Raw genomic sequence first — 17,451 nt, forward strand, 5'->3', positions numbered from 1 at the left:
ATAATTAATCCATTTTGGAATAAGGCTGTAATGTAACAGAATGTGTAAAAAGTCAAGGGGTCTGAATAGTTTCTGAAGGCATTGGTGTATGTTTACAAGAAGTTCTCTTTTATTTCGATGTTTATGCTCAACAAAGACGGCTAAATATTATGAAAATATGTTATCTGTAGTGTTGTGTCGAAAAATAAAGAGCCAAGTAAATAATGACTTTGATTGGTTCTTTCATTTGTGATACACAGTAAGCAAATGTCATTAACAAGAGTTACCTCAGGTGTGTTAGAAGATACACCTTAGTTACCTGGTATGGAGGAGAGGATCATAGAGATGACACTGCAGGGTTGGGGTGAATTTCAATACCCTATGAAAGTGAAGTGTCATTTTAACTTCTGGGTTCTGGTTTTGTAGGCTAAAAATGGGCTCCAAATGGGCATCTTCAAATTCATTTGAGATATATAGTACCAGGCAAAGGTTTGGACACCTACTCATTCAAGGGTTTTTAATTATTTTGTACTATTTTCTACATTGTAGAATAATAGTGACGACATCAACACTACGAAGTAACACATGGAATCGTGTAGTAACCAAGTGTTAAACAAATCAATATTTAAACATAAATATATTTTAGATTCTTCAAAGTCGCCACCCTTTGCCTTGATGACAGCTTTGCACACTCTTGGCATTCTCTCAACCAGCTTCATGCGTAAAGGTTTTTTTCCAACAGTCTTGAAGGAGTTCCCACATATGCTGAGCACATGTTGGCTGCTTTTCCTTCACTCTGCGGTCCAACTTATCCCAAACCATCTCGATTTGGTTGAGGTCAGGTGATTGTGGAGACCAGGTCATCTGATGCAGCCCTCTATCACTCTCCTTACACAGCCTGGGGATGGGTTTTGGGTCATTGTCCTGTTGAAAAACAAATGAGAGCCAGTTTCATCATAGCGCTCGATGGTTTTTGCGACTGCATTTGAAGAAACTTTCAAAGTTATTTACATTTTACGGATTGACTGATCTTCGTGTCTTAAAGTAATGATGGACTGCTGTTTCTCTTTGTTATTTTGAGCTGTTCTTGTCATAATGTGTACTTGGTCTTTTACCAAATAGGGCTATCTTCTGTATACCAACCCTACCTTGTCACAACACAACTGATTGTCTCAAACACATTAAGAAGGAAAGAAACTCCACAAATGAACTTTGAACAAGGCACACCTGTTAATTGAAGTGCATTCCAGGTCACCAGTGGTAGAAAAAGTACCAAATTGTCAAATGAGTAAAAGTATAGATACCTTAATAGAAAATGACTTAAGTAAATGTGAAAGTCACCCAGTAAAATACTACTTGAGTAAAAGTATAAAAGTATTTGATTTGAAATATACTTAACTGTCAAAAGTAGAAGTATTACTACTTACAACTTCCTTGTATTAAGAAAACCAGATGGGACAATTATCTTTTGTTTTATTTACAGATAGCCAGGGGCTCCAACACTCGGACATCATTTACAAACCAAGCATTTGTGTTTAGTTGTTCCGCCAGATCAGAGACAGTCGGGATGACCAGGGATGTTCTCTTGATAAGTGTGTGAATTAGACCATTTTCCTGTCCTGCTATAAGCATTCAAAATGTAACTAGTACTTTAACTGAAGTACTTTACACCACTGCAGGTGATTACCTCATGAAGCTGGTTCAGAGAATGCCAAGAGTGTGCAAAACTGTCATCAAGGCAAAGGGTGGCTACTTTGAACATTTTTAAATATATTTTGATTTGTTTAACACTTTTTATGGTTACTACATGACTCCATATGTGTTATTTCATAGTTGTGATGTTTTCACTATTATTCTACAATGTAGAAAAACCCTTGAACGAGTAGGTGTGTCCAAACTTTTGACTGGAACTGCATTGTCAAATGTATGTGTTTTCATTTGAATGAATTACCATATCGGTTTTCAACTCATTTAATGCCCAAAAAAGAGTACGAAACCGAAAGGTTACATTTCATTCATCATAAACTACAACTCCCAACAGACTATCTTTCAAGAGTTTACAGCAGGGGAGAACAAGCTGCCTTCTCTCATTTAGGATATCAAGGCCGACCGGGGTACTGAGGCAGTGTTTTCAGAAAGTTGTAGTCCCCCATTATAATCAATGGGAATATGGCAAACTTCATGGTCAATATTCGTTCACATTATTTTTTCGTTACACAATATGACCAATACTTTTGACCAAGTCAGTTAAGAACAAATTCTTATTTTCAATGACAGCCTAGGAGCAGTGGGTTAACTGCCTGTTCAGGGGCAGAACGACAGATTTTTACCTTGTCAGCTCGGGGATTTGAACTAGTAACCGGTTGCTAGTCCAACGCTCTAACCACTAGGTGTACCTGCCGCCCCCAAACAAGGTATGTCCTTGAACCGATTATTTAAAAATCACACACATCCCAATGAAAGAGAGCAGTACTGATCTAGCCTTCAACGTCACTTCCTGGAGTAGCTCAAACTGCATGTGATCTTTCCAAAAACTCCTCCGTATAGCAAAATGGCGACATGCTGAAATGACACTTCCTGATCTTCAAACGCGCCACTGAGACTTCACATAGGAAACAATGGGGTGACGCCATTGATGGCTTCGTCCTTATTTTATACAGTCTGGTTTGCAGGACTACAAAAAAACCTACTGGTAGGTTCAGTCACAAAACCCAGTATAATATTTTTTTACCATGATCCAGCATGGTAACAAGGCTGCAAGAGTGGTAGTTCAAATGTCTAACTTTAGGAGATGGGAATTCGTTTCTGAGCGTCAAATATTTTGGTAAAAGGCAACGGTTATGAGCAAATGTATATATCTTAAATGACCGTGTTTTCATGACTTTGATCATATAATCTTGAAGCCCATTCAAGAGATTATGGGACACGACCCAGAAGTAACGTGGAAGTGGCCCTCACCAGAGGAAAAGGAACGGAGTGTCCAACTCGGCGGGAAATCTTTCTCTCTCCAGCAGGTGGCGTTGTTTCGCCCACCAAGCAAGGAGTTTTGTATGGAAGCCCAAGAGTGTCGGATTTGTTCAACAAATAATGATTTGCTACCTGAGTTATTTGGTCTAATAGGCGTAAAGCTTAAGTTGTTACGAGTGTACTTATATAAGTAGGACACGTGACATCCCCGAAACTTTAAGAAAAAAAAAAACACTTTAAATCCGCGGTGTCTCAAGATGGCTATGCATATTCATGAAATTGGGGCAAAGCATCCCTCCCCATTGAATAACGGCGGTTGACGTCAACAACCCTCATTGAATATTCAAAACTGGATTACAATAATGAGATGAGATGTATTCACCAATCCAAAGAAAGGATAGAGCGAAGCTTGACAGCCCGCCGTGCCGCTTTTGTGGACAACGACTCCCAACGGAGAGACGTACTGTATCCTGTCAGTATATCCATCATCTTTGCCGTCGTTTTCACAGCTATTTCAATCCAGGAAGTAAATTCCAAATGGTCTAATTTTCATGGAAGTAAATTCTAAGGCCCACCCAACAAAACAGGCTTCAAATAATGTGTTTCATGGTTCAGGAAGCGGAACCGAAAAATGAAGACCATTAATTGATAATGAATTGTATTAAGAGTAAGATTTGTGATCTACAACTTGTAAAAGTTGTTACTACTCGTTGCTTTTCTCCACTAGCGATGCGTGAGAAGGGTTGGCTACCCCTCGTCCCCCTCGTCTGAAGTATATTACTGGGATTTACAATACACTACTACTAATCATTTATTACACTTCTATAGGGTTTTTCATAGAATCCCAAAACGCTTCAAACACAACAACACATTTTTAAAATGTATTTTTCCTTTATTTAACTTGGCAAGTCAGTGAAGAACAAATTCTTATTTTCAATAACGGCCTAGGAACAGTGGGTTAACTGCCTTGTTCAGGGGCAGAATGACAGATTTGTACCTTGTCAGCTCGGGAGTTTGAACTTGCAACCTTCCGGTTCCTAGTCCAACGCTCTAACCACTAGGCTACCCTGCAACAACAAAAATGACAAGCAATATATAATGACAGGTCGACGAATAGAGGCCGAGTCTTTGAACGCTGCATCCTCCGAAGAGGAGCGGGTCAGTTCATGGTTTGAGCGGAGGGAGTGGTCAGAGGATGGTAAATGACGGTGATGGAATCTGCTGATAATCTTGTAGAGGTCAAGTCAGGGAAGCAGCCTGAGTCATGTAGCCCCTGGACTTCTCCTATTTCACTCTGTGTATTACACATTTAGGTGATGCCTCAGGAGCTCTGCATATAAAATATCAATAACAGTCAACTCAGTATTATTAAAATAACATTATTTGGATTAAGAAATTAAAATATACATGTTGTAAAACACCACTGCAATGTGCTCCTGAACTGGTGGTGGCGGTATAGCGGAGTCCACAGTAGAAGCTAATCCGGACCGGAAGTTAGACCGGAAGCAGAAAGACGCTGATGTAGCTAGCCAGCCGTCTGGATTAGCTGTCCACGTAATTTTGTTGGAAATTCGTCAAATATCACAATGATACGGTTGAAAAATATGCTGTGACGTTGCCAAACTTGAACTGTAAACACGGATCAGGCAATATTTCCAAGTACTATTTTAATAGTTTTGTAATCGGGTTTAGCAAAGCAGTTAGCTAGCTTCCTGGCTGCCGTTAGCCTAGCTAGCTAACCTTTGTCAAATTGTAATGGCAAGTGCTACTAGTAGCGAGGCTATTTCATTCGCTAGCTAACGTGACCTCGTGGTGAACATTTCATTTCAGAGGAAGGACGTGGACGATTTCAGAAATTCATTTCCCGCTACAGCATTTAGCTAGCTGCTTCAATAATTCCTGAAGGATTCAAGATGGAGGAGGTGAGAACCACGACTTTGGTTGTTAGCAAACGAAACGTTCTCTAGCTAGCTAGTTGCGTCCCGTTTCTCCACCCTTTCCCCAAAGTGTGCGCTCCCAGATTGAAAACAAGTATCGGATTGGTGTTCGCACAATAGGTAGTGGCTGGATGGAGATAACTAGCGTTAGCTATCAGTAGCGGGGATTGATCTTGTGGAAACCAAGTACACGTCGGCAGAATAGCAGCTAGCCTTTAGCATTCTCCACTCTTCTCCCGACATATACTTGGTTTACACACGAACACGACCATTCCCCGCTGCGCTGAGCGATTAGTTATTTTTGAGGTCGGTTCGATTCAGAAAAATAAACTCTTTTCTGTTTCGATTATTGGGGTTGAATGCACAGGATACAACTGTTAATAAAACTCCCATGATGGTAGTGATGACAGTTACTGCGCTTCACATATTAACCATTCATTTACTCTAAAATATGTCAGTTGTGTGTATTACATTTGTTTCATTTCATGCCAAGTCATCTCAGAGCTGCTGCCTGACAATCACTATTTTGTAGTTCTTTAAAGTAAAGAAGGCATGCTTTTATGACTGCTGATTGGGGAAATTGGGACACCCAGTCATTTGTACAACTGAATACCTTAACTGAAATGTGTCTTCTACATTTAACCCAACCCCTCTGAATCCGAGAGGTGCGGAGAGCTGCCTTAATCAACATCCACCATGTCAGGGGCAGAATGACAAATTTTTACCTTGTCAACTCAGGGATTCGATTCAGCAGCCTTTCGGTTACTGACCCAAAGCTCTAACCACTAGGCTGGATGGAATTATGTGATCCTTCTGCTCATGAGTATAATTCATTGGCAGGTCCCTCCTGCCTACCTGGATGAAATTATGTGATGCTTCCTTAAACCATAGGAAGTCCCACCCAGTTGACTACTTTCAAATGGTAAAATCAATCAAATGTATTTATAAAGTCCCTTTTACATTAACCGATGATGTCACAAAGTGCTGTACAGAAACCCAGCCTAAAACCCCAAACAGCAAGCAATGCAGATGTAGAAGCACCGTGGCTAGGAACAACTCCCTAGAACAGCAGGAACCACAGAAGAAGCGTGGAGAGGAGTCATCAGGCCAGGTAGTCCTGAGGCATGGTCCAAGGGCTCAGGTCCTCCGAGAGAAGAAATTGAGAGAGAATTAGAGGGGGCGTGCTTAAATTCACACAGGACACCGGATAAGACAGGAGAAATACACCAGACTGACCCTAGCCCCCCCAACACATAGACTATTACAGCATAAATACTGTAGGCTGAGAAAGGAGGGGTCAGGAGACATTGTGGCCCGTCCGACGAGACCCCCGGACAGGGCCAACCAGGCAGGATATAACCCCACCCACTTTGCCAAAGCACAGCCCCCACACCACTAGAGGGATATCTTCAAACCACCAACTTACTACCCTGAGACAAGGCTGAGTATAGCCCACAAAGATCTCCCCCATGGGAAACAAACCCGAGAGGGGGCCAACCCAGACAGGAAGATCACGTCAGTGACTCAACCCACTCAAGTGACACACCCCTCCTAGGGATGGCATGGAGGAGCGCCATTGACTCAGCCCCCTTAATAGGGTTAGAGGCAGACAATCCCAGAGAGGGGGGAACCGGCCAGGCAGTGACCGCAAGGGTGGTTCGTGGCTCCAGTGCCTTTCTGTTCACCTTCACACCCCTGAGCCAGACTACACTCAATCATAGGACCTACTGAAGATCTGAGTCTTCAGTAAAGACTTAAAGGTCGAGACTGAGTCTGCGTCTCTCACATGGGTAGGCAGACCATTCCATAAAAATGGAGCTCTATAGGAGAAAACCCTGCCTCCAGCTGTTCTAGGGACAATAAGAAATATAGGGCTCGGGTATTTTTTCTATACCAGCTAGTTTCTTATGACAAATGTTTTTTGTTTTTGGGGTGCGACTGTATCTAGGCTATTACACAAGGTTACATTTAGTTACTCAGTTGGCTAACTGATTTTTGTACTCTGACGTCTTTGGGTTATCTGAGAATTTGTAGCGCAGCTTTTGATGGTCCTTGGTTGGGGTCTGAGCAGATTATTTGTTGCGATTGCAAACGTAATAAAGTGGTGGTCCGATAGTCCAGGATTATGAGGAAAAACATTAAGATCCACAACATTTATTCCACGGGACAAAACTAGGTCCAGAGTATGACTGTGGCTGTGAGTAGGTCCGGAGACATGTTGGACAAACCCCACTGAGTCGATTATGGCCCCCGAATGCTTTTTGGAGTGGGTCTGTGGACTTTTCCATGTGAATATTAAAGTCACCAAAAATATGAATATTATCTGCCATGACTACAAGGTTCCGATTCAGGGAACTCGGTGAGGAACGCTGGATACGGCCCAGGAGGCCTGTAAACAGCTATAAAAAGTGAGAGGAGGCTGCATCAATGTCATGACTAGAAGCTCAAAAGATGAAAACGCAGTCGTTTTTTTTTGTGTACATTTGAAATTTGTTATCGTAAATGTTAGCAACACCTCCACCTTTGCGGGATGCGCGGGGGATATGGTCACTAGTGTAGCCAGGAGGTGAGGCCTCATTTAACACAGTAAATTAATCAGGCTTAAGCCATGTTTCATTCAGGCCAACCACATCAAGATTATTATCAGTGATTAGTTAATTGACTATAATTGCCTTTGAAGTAAGGGATCTAACATTAAGTAGCCCTATTTTGAGAAGTGAGGTATCAGAATATCTTTCACTAATGACAGGAATGGAGGTGGTCTTTATCCTAGTGAGATTGCTAAGGAGAACTCATTTGTCCACCATCTTATCTTATCCCGGCAGAAAAGAGAAATGGGGAAAGACAACATTTTAGATTCAGACATTGAATAATTTATCTGAGCAAACCAGAAGCCTTTTTAAATATATACATTCATACAATATTTTAGAAGCACTTAACTATAAGATGTGAAGGTTGTGCAGGACTATGGTAGATGAAGGAGCCTGTCTGTTCACAGAGTATTTATCTGGTCAATATGACAGTGTGTTATTTCTGCTGTTGGGACTCTGTTCTATATGTGGACATGGGATTGTTTTATACATTGTATTGGAATGTTTAAGGACTCTTAGACGATTAGTCCAAATGAGGACTAAATGTAACGATGTAAACCACATGGCCGTCTCAGTCACCACGATGTAAACCACATGCCGTCTCAGTCACCACGATGTAAACCACATACCGTCTCAGTCACCACGATGTAAACCACATGGCCGTCTCAGTCACCACGATGTAAACCACATGTCCGTCTCAGTCACCACGATGTAAACCACATGTCCGTCTCAGTCACCACGATGTAAACCACGTGCCATGGCCGTCTCAGTCACCACGATGTAAACCACGTGCCATGGCCGTCTCAGTCACCACGATGTAAACCACGTGCCATGGCCGTCTCAGTCACCACGATGTAAACCACATGGCCGTCTCTGTCACCACGATGTAAACCACATGGCCGTCTCAGTCACCACGATGTAAACCACATGGCCGACTCAGTCACCACGATGTAAACCACATGGCCGTCTCAGTCACCACGATGTAAACCACATGGCCGTCTCAGTCACCACGAAGTAAACCACATGGCCGTCTCAGTCACCACGATGTAAACCACATGGCCGTCTCAGTCACCACGATGTAAACCACATGGCCGTCTCAGTCACCACGATGTAAACCACATGGCCGTCTCAGTCACCACGATGTAAACCACATGGCCGTCTCAGTCACCACGATGTAAACCACAGGGCCGTCTCAGTCACCACGATGTAAACCACATGGCCGTCTCAGTCACCACGATGTAAACCACATGGCCGTCTCAGTCACCACGATGTAAACCACATGGCCGTCTCAGTCACCACGATGTAAACCACATGGCCGTCTCAGTCACCACGATGTAAACCACATGGCCGTCTCAGTCACCACGATGTAAACCACATGGCCGTCTCAGTCACCACGATGTAAACCACATGGCCGTCTCAGTCACCACGATGTAAACCACATGGCCGTCTCAGTCACCACGATGTAAACCACGTGGCCGTCTCAGTCACCACGATGTAAACCACGTGGCCGTCTCAGTCACCACGATGTAAACCACATGCCGTCTCAGTCACCACGAAGTAAACCATCTATGTCAAAGCACATTGAAGCTGTTCTGATGGTGGCCCAGCGCCCTATTAACACACTTCATGGTGGGGTTTTATCATATATACATTCTCTGTAGTCGCTGTATCTATATTAAGACACCTTTATATTGGTGTTTTCTCATATATACATTCTCTGTAGTTGCTGTATCTATATTAAGACACCTTTATATTGGTGTTTTCTCATATATACATTCTCTGTAGTCGCTGTATCTATATTAAGACACCTTATATTGGTGTTTCCTTTATTCTGGCAGTTATACTTTCGCGGTAGTAGCTGTATCTATATTAAGACGCGCAACATGCACGCAGTTACAAGCCTGCTGGAGTTAGCGGCAGGCGGACGAGCAATATCAACCGTCGTAATACGGATGAAGCTGGCTAGCTTTGTAGCAGCCTGAGTAGATCTAGCTTTGTAGCAGCCTGAATAGATCTAGCTTTGTAGCAGCCTGAGTAGATCTAGCTTTGTAGCAGCCTGAGTAGATCTATCTTTGTAGCGGCCTGAGTAGATCTAGCTTTGTAGCGGCCTGAGTAGATCTAGCTTTGTAGCGGCCTGAGTAGATCTAGCTTTGTAGCGGCCTGAGTAGATCTAGCTTTGTAGCAGCCTGAGTAGATCTAGCTTTGTAGCAGCCTGAGTAGATCTAGCTTTGTAGCAGCCTAAGTAGATCTAGCTTTGTAGCAGCCTGAGTAGATCTAGCTTTGTAGCGGCCTGAGTAGATCTAGCTTTGTAGCGGCCTGAGTAGATCTAGCTTTGTAGCAGCCTGAGTAGATCTAGCTTTGTAGCAGCCTGAGTAGATCTAGCTTTGTAGCAGCCTGAGTAGATCTAGCTTTGTAGCAGCCTGAGTAGATCTAGCTTTGTAGCAGCCTGAGTAGATCTAGCTTTGTAGCAGCCTGAGTAGATCTAGCTTTGTAGCAGCCTGAGTAGATCTAGCTTTGTAGGAGCCTGAGTAGATCTAGCTTTGTAGCAGCCTGAGTAGATCTAGCTTTGTAGCGGCCTGAGTAGATCTAGCTTTGTAGCGGCCTGAGTAGATCTAGCTTTGTAGCGGCCTGAGTAGATCTATCTTTGTAGCAGCCTGAGTAGATCTAGCTTTGTAGCAGCCTGAGTAGATCTAGCTTTGCTTCGTAGTGTAACACTCTGGGAACTTCATCTTATGAGAGGAGTGTGCCGACATGGCAATGCTTTGTAGTCGTATCCGTAAATTGACAGTTGATAATCAGATGATACTCGTGATCGGGGGGAAAAAACGGAAGTGTTTTAATATTGCTAAGTAGATGTTGGCAAAATCTCCCTGCACATTTATCGACCAAAAAAAGTTGCAGATTAGGAGCAGCGTGCGGACTGGTATGTGTGTGTGTCCTTAATAAATTAGCGTTAATAAGCTCTGCTTGTTAGATATTATGCACATTGATAGCAAGTGTTCTTACCTATTGCTGTATCATAGTAGCAGACTAACAGGAGGCAGCAGCAATCTGAATGACAAGACCCAAACATGTCAGGAAAAGACCGGGGGAAATTATGAATGAGAAATACAGCTTCGCTTTATCCAATCAGAGCAGCAGGACCAACAGCCCCGCCCTTTTGTTCTCCCAGGTCTATTTCTTTATCCAATCAGAGCAGCAGGACCAACAGCCCCGCCCTTCTGTTCTCCCAGGTTTATTTCTTTATCCAATCAGAGCAGCAGAACCAACAGCCCGCCCTTCTGTTCTCCCAGGTCTATTTCTTTATCCAATCAGAGCAGCAGGACCAACAGCCCACCCTTCTGTTCTCCCAGGTCTATTTATTTATCCAATCAGAGCAGCAGGACCAACAGCCCCGCCCTTCTGTTCTCCCAGGTTTATTTCTTTATCCAATCAGAGCAGCAGGACCAACAGCCCGCCCTTCTGTTCTCCCAGGTCTATTTCTTTATCCAATCAGAGCAGCAGGACCAACAGCCCGCCCTTCTGTTCTCCCAGGTCTATTTCTTTATCCAATCAGAGCAGCAGGACCAACAGCCCCGCCCTTCTGTTCTCCCAGGTTTATTTCTTTATCCAATCAGAGCAGCAGGACCAACAGCCCGCCCTTCTGTTCTCCCAGGTCTATTTCTTTATCCAATCAGAGCAGCAGGACCAACAGCCCGCCCTTCTGTTCTCCCAGGTCTATTTCTTTATCCAATCAGAGCAGCAGGACCAACAGCCCGCCCTTCTGTTCTCCCAGGTCTATTTCTATGGGCACAAGCACTGTTCATGACACAAACTGTTTTGACAGGTTTAAAACTTATTCCCTGCAATTCTACACATTTTGTCATGGGGCGCAGAGAAAATGTAGCAATTTTTGAAGCACGTTTTCTTGCAATTCTATACATTTTGCCAATGTATAATGTTTATTGATGTGATATCCGAGTGACTCAAACATTAAACAAAATCTATGTGCTAAAAGAAAAACAAGCTAAAAAAACGTTAGCTGACACGTGCTAGTTGATCTGGATTAGTTGATCTGGACATTTCAGACCAGTTATAAATGTCTCTCTTAAGATCTGCAATGACTAACATGACACGAGGAACTGATGAATTAAAACATGTATTAAAAAATTACTTTAACCTTTATTTAACTAGGCAAGTCAGTTAACCTTTCTGATCTCCCCATCCCGGATCCGGGATCGTGAATACAGACTCAAGCTCATTACCATAACGCAACGTTAACTATTCATGAAAATCGCAAATGAAATGAAATAAATATGCTAGCTCTCAAGCTTAGCCTTTTGTTAACAACACTGTCATCTCAGATTTTCAAAATATGCTTCTCAACCATTGCAAAACAAGCATTTGTGTAACAGTATTGATGGCTAACGTAGCATTTAGCATTAGCATTCAGCTGGCAACATTTACACAAAAAAACAGAAAAGCATTCAAATAAAATCATTTACCTTTGAAGAACTTCAGATGTTTTCAATGAGGAGACTCTCAGATAGCAAATGTTCAGTTTTTCCTGAAAGATTATTTGTTTAGGACAAATCGCTCCGTTTTCTGCGTCACGTTTAGCTATGAAAAAACCCCTGTATCCAGGATTGTGTAAATCTATCAGCAAGCTCATAAGCATAACACAACGTTAACTATTCATGAAAATCGCAAATGAAATGAAATAAATATGCCATCTCTCAAGCTTAGCCTTTTGTAAACAACACTGTCATCTCAGATTTTCAAAATATTCTTCTCAACCATAGGAAAACAATCATTTGTGTAAAAGTAGCTAGCTAGCGTTAGCATTTAGCGTTAGCATTTAGCGTTAGCATTAGCGTTAGCATCCAGCACGCAACATTTCAACAAAAACATAAAAGCCTTCAAATAAAATAATTTACCTTTGAAGAACTTCTGATGTTTTCAATGAGGATACTCTCAGTTAGATAGCAGATGCTCAGTTTTTCCAAAAAGATTCTTTGTGTATTAGAAATAGCTCCGTTTTATACATCACATTTGGCTACCAAAAAAAATCCAAAAATTCAGTCCTCAAAACGCGAACTTTTTTCCAAATTAACTCCATAATATCGACTGAAAACATGGCAAACGTTGTTTAGAATCAATCATCAAGGTGTTTTTCACATATCTCTTCATTGATACATCGTTCTTGGACACATGGTTTCTCCCCTATATCAAATGGAAAAGTACGAGCAGCTGGCAATTGCGCACCGAATTCCACGCAGGACACCAGGCGGACACTTGGAAAATGTAGTCTCTTATGGTCAATCTTCCAATGATATGCCTACAAATACGTCACAATGCTGCTAAGACCTTGGGCGAACGACAGAAAGTGTAGGCTCATTCCTTGCGCAATCACAGCCATATAAGGAGACAATGGAAAACAGAGCTTCAGAAATTCTGCTAATTCCTGGTTGATGCATCATCTTGGTTTCGCCTGTAGAATGAGTTCTGGGGCACTTACAGACAAAATCTTTGCAGATTCTGAAACTTCAGAGTGTTTTCTTTCCAAAAATATGCATAGTCAAGCATCTTTTCGTGACAAAATATCGCGCTTAAAACGGGAACGTTTTTTATCCAAAAATGAAATAGCGCCCCTAGAGATCTAACAGGTAAAGAACAAATTCTTATTTACAATAAACGGCCTAGAAACTGATGATGAACTACCCAATTTCTACATTTCACCTTGTGCGTTTTACTATTACAACTGAAATAAATCATCCGTTTCGGAACCACTGAGTTAGACCCCGTAGTACCTCGCACCTGACTAATTGACATGAAAGCGCGGATAATTACAAAAAAAATAATACAATTATAATTGCCCATATCGTTACGATTTTCGTTTTGCTGGCTACTTGGCCACACCCCCGTCTTACGAGTGTTTTTAATGATGCATCGATCCTAACGGCCAAAGGTGTCACACGCAATTTACCCTAAACACCATGCAGAGAGGATCCTCGCTAAGTGAGTCGTGTGTTGATACTGATAGGATGGAACGAACATGCATTTCCCCTCAACACCATGCAGAGAGGATCCTCGCTAAGTGCGTCGTGTGTTGATACTGATAGGATGGAAAGAAAGGCAGCGCTGCTCTCAGATCAGTTTTTTCCCCCATTCAAATCTTAATTCATCATTAGAATTATTCCACAATACTGACGACGGATCAGTTCCTAGAGAGGTATGATCACCTATAGGCCTTGTCTGCAAAAAATGAGGCGGCTTATTAATGCGCCAGGATGCTTCGATTCGGCTGGCGCCTAGCTCGGCTCGGCTAACCAAACACCTCGCATACTCCCTTTTAAAAGACCTAACCTTGGAAAACGAGAAATAGTACTGTTTGTCCATTTTGAGACGCCGTAGCCAATATACAGTTGGACTCAAAATAGTCCAAATTAACTTCAGAGATGACTCAAGAAATCTGTCATAAATTTATGTTTTTTGCTGAGGAGATCTTAGTCGTGCAAAACTAAGATGTTTGGTGTACTTCCGGTTATATTAAAATGAAATCCTCTCCGAAATATCTCCATTTTTTAAAAAAAAACAAGCCATAGAAAGTTAGTTGCAATTTCATTTTAATCCACCAGAAATAACACAACAAATAATATGGTTCAACTCAAATATACTAATTCATTACATAAAATAGATTTTTTTTTTTTTGAAAAGGTATAATCTTTGTAAATTATATACATGGGACTAGTGGAGTTATGTCACACATGCAGTTAGAGATCAAATCAAATTAATTTATATAGCCCTTCGTACATCAGCTGATATCTCAAAGTGCTGTACAGAAACCCAGCCTAAAACCCCAAACAGCAAGCAATGCAGGTGTAGAAGCACGGTGGCTAGGAAAAACTCCCTAGAAAGGCCCAAACCTAGGAAGAAACCTAGAGAGGAACCAGGCTATGTGGGGTGGCCAGTCCTCTTCTGGCTGTGCCGGGTGGAGATTATAACAGAACATGGCCAAGATGTTCAAATGTTCATAAATGACCAGCATGGTCCAATAATAATAAGGCAGAACAGTTGAAACTGGAGCAGCAGCACGGCCAGGTGGACTGGGGACAGCAAGGAGTCATCATGTCAGGTAGTCCTGAGGCATGGTCCTAGGGCTCAGGTCCTCCGAGAGAGAGAAAGAAAGAGAGAATTAGAGAGCACACTTAAATTCACACAGGACACCGAATAGGACAGGAGAAGTACCACAGATATAACAAACTGACCCTAGCCCCCCGACACATAAACTACTGCAGCATAAATACTGGAGGCTGAGATAGGAGGGGTCAGGAGACACTGTGGCCCCATCCGAGGACACCCCCGGACAGGGCCAAACAGAGATGAAACGTTATGAAAATGTCATATCAGGATTATCAGTGTTATCACGGTTATCACTATTGTCAGTGTTGTCAGTATCAGTGTTGTCAGTATTATCAGTGTTATCAGTATTGTCAGTGTTATCAATATTGTCAGTGTTATCAGTATTGTCAGTGTTATCAGTATTGTCAGTGTTATCAGTATTGTCAGTGTTATCAGTATTGTCTGTGTTATCAGTATTGTCCGTGTTGTCAGTATTATCAGTATTATCAGTGTTATCAGTATTGTCAGTGTTATCAGTATTGTCAGTGTTATCAGTATTGTCAGTGTTGTCAGTATTATCAGTATTATCAGTGTTGTCAGTATTATCAGTGTTATCAGTATTGTCAGTATTGTCAGTGTTGTCAGTGTTGTCAGTGTTGTCAGTATTGTCAGTATTGTCAGTGTTGTCAGTGTTGTCAGTGTTGTCAGTATCAGTGTTGTCAGTGTTGTCAGTGTTGTCAGTATCAGTGTTGTCAGTGTTATCAGTATTATCAGTGTTGTCAGTATTATCAGTGTTCTCAGTATTATCAGTGTTGTCAGTATTATCAGTGTTATCAGTATTGTCAGTGTTATCAGTATTGTCAGTGTTATCAGTATTGTCTGTGTTATCAGTATTGTCAGTATTATCAGTGTTGTCTGTGTTGTCAGTGTTATCAGTATTGTCTGTGTTGTCAGTATTGTCAGTGTTATCAGTATTGTCAGTATTATCAGTATTGTCAGTGTTATCAGTATTGTCTGTGTTATCAGTATTGTCAGTATTATCAGTGTTGTCAGTATTATCAGTGTTATCAGTATTGTCTGTGTTGTCAGTATTGTCAGTATTGTCAGTGTTATCAGTATCAGTGTTGTCAGTATTGTCAGTGTTATCAGTATTATCAGTGTTGTCAGTATTGTCAGTGTTGTCAGTATTGTCAGTATTGTCAGTGTTGTCAGTGTTGTCAGGATTGTCAGTATTATCAGTGTTGTCAGTATTATCAGTGTTATCAGTGTTATCAGTGTTATCAGTGTTATCAGGATTGTCAGTATTATCAGTGTTGTCAGTATTATCAGTATTGTCAGTATTATCAGGATTGTCAGTATTATCAGTGTTGTCAGTATTATCAGTATTGTCAGTGTTATCAGTGCTGTCGCGGTTATCAGGATTGTCAGTATTATCAGTGTTGTCAGTATTGTCAGTATTATCAGTATTGTCAGTGTTATCAGTGTTGTCGCGGTTATCAGGATTGTCAGTATTGTCAGTATTATCAGTGTTGTCAGTATTATCAGTATCAGTAAATCATTTCACCAAGTGTTATACTGAAAACCAACAAACAGCATATACAATTAGCAGCACTATGCACTTTTTGTGTGCGTAAACGTTTTTAAAACAATATCTTTAACATCAAAGATGGCACCATGTGGCCATGAAAAGTTAGTTTCCCTCTTGCAGGTTTAAATGAACACAACCATTGGTTAAAGAAAATTGTGGAAAATGAAGTGTACCAGTTAAACCTCTCTAGGGGGTGTGGGACGCTCCCGTCCCACCTGGCCAACATCCAGTGAAATTACAGAGCGCCAAATTCAAAAACAGAAATACTCATTATAAAAATTCATAAAACATACAAAGTGTTATACATCGGTTTAAAGATTAACTTCTTGTTAATCCAACCACAGTGTCACATTTCAAAAAGGCTTTACGGCGAAAGCAAACCATGCGTTTATCTGAGAACAGCGCCCAGCAGAGAAATCATTACAAACAGTTACCAGCCAAGTAGACGAGTAACAAAAGTCAGAAATGGCGATAAAATGTATCACTTACCTTTGATGATCTTCATATGGTTACACTCACAAGTCTCCCAGTTACCCAATAAATGTTAATTTTGTTCGATCAAGTCCCTCTTTATATCCAAAAACCTGCGGTCACATCATGCCGACAAAAAATCTAAAAAGTTCCATAAAAGTTCACAGAAACATGTCAAACGATGTTTAAAATCAATCCTCAGGTTGTTTTTGTCATAAATAATCGATCATATTTCAACCGGACAAAAGCTTTGTCAATAGAAAAGGAGAAACAAGAAAGGCCCCCAGTCACGCGCTGGACTCATGTCTGGAAATTTCCACTGTCCACTCATTGAAAGTGCTGTTTCTCCCTCATTTTTCAGAGTAAAAGCCTGAAACAATGCCTAAAGACTGGCCACATGTTGTGAAAGCCATAGGGATCGTGAACTGTGTCATAAGTCTTTGTATGGTGGATATGCTTTCAATGGAAAAATTGGCTTTTCAAAATAAAGACACTTCCTGGATGGATTTTCCTCAGGTTTTTGCCTGCCATATCATTTCTGTTACACTCACAGACATTATTTAAAAAGTTTTAGAAACTTTAGAGTGTTTTCTATCCAAATCAACCAATTATATGGATATCCTAGCTTCTGGACCTGATTACTTTGGGCACGCTTTTCATCCAAAATTCTGAATGCTGCCCCCTACCCTAGTGAGGTTAATTTAAGGACCAAAAAATGGACAGCCATATAGAAATAAAAATATTTGGGAAGAGATTTTCGATGTACCGGTTCCACATGGTTTATGAACTGAAAGGCAAAACGACGCTAGATTCAAAA

At 41.4% G+C, this 17,451-nt stretch overlaps 1 protein-coding gene across 3 annotated transcripts in view; it reads left to right on the top strand.

The window, feature by feature from the left end:
• Positions 1-4,398: 4,398 nt before the first annotated feature.
• The window catches only part of LOC110494868 (zinc finger protein 208), a 29,603-nt gene continuing 16,550 nt past the window's right edge, over positions 4,399-17,451 (top strand). The window contains exons 1-2 of one of the 3 annotated variants that reach the window (XM_036948521.1): positions 4,415-4,500; positions 4,777-4,868. In XM_036948521.1, coding sequence (XP_036804416.1) covers positions 4,860-4,868 — 9 coding nt within the window. In that variant the 5' untranslated portion in view covers positions 4,415-4,500; positions 4,777-4,859. Of the gene's footprint in view, positions 4,869-17,451 lie in introns of all 3 variants that reach the window. The other 2 variants (XR_005036726.1, XM_036948522.1) reach the window with 2 other exon arrangements.

Source organism: Oncorhynchus mykiss, chromosome 17 (assembly GCF_013265735.2).
Source record: "Oncorhynchus mykiss isolate Arlee chromosome 17, USDA_OmykA_1.1, whole genome shotgun sequence".
NCBI lineage: Eukaryota > Metazoa > Chordata > Actinopteri > Salmoniformes > Salmonidae > Oncorhynchus > Oncorhynchus mykiss.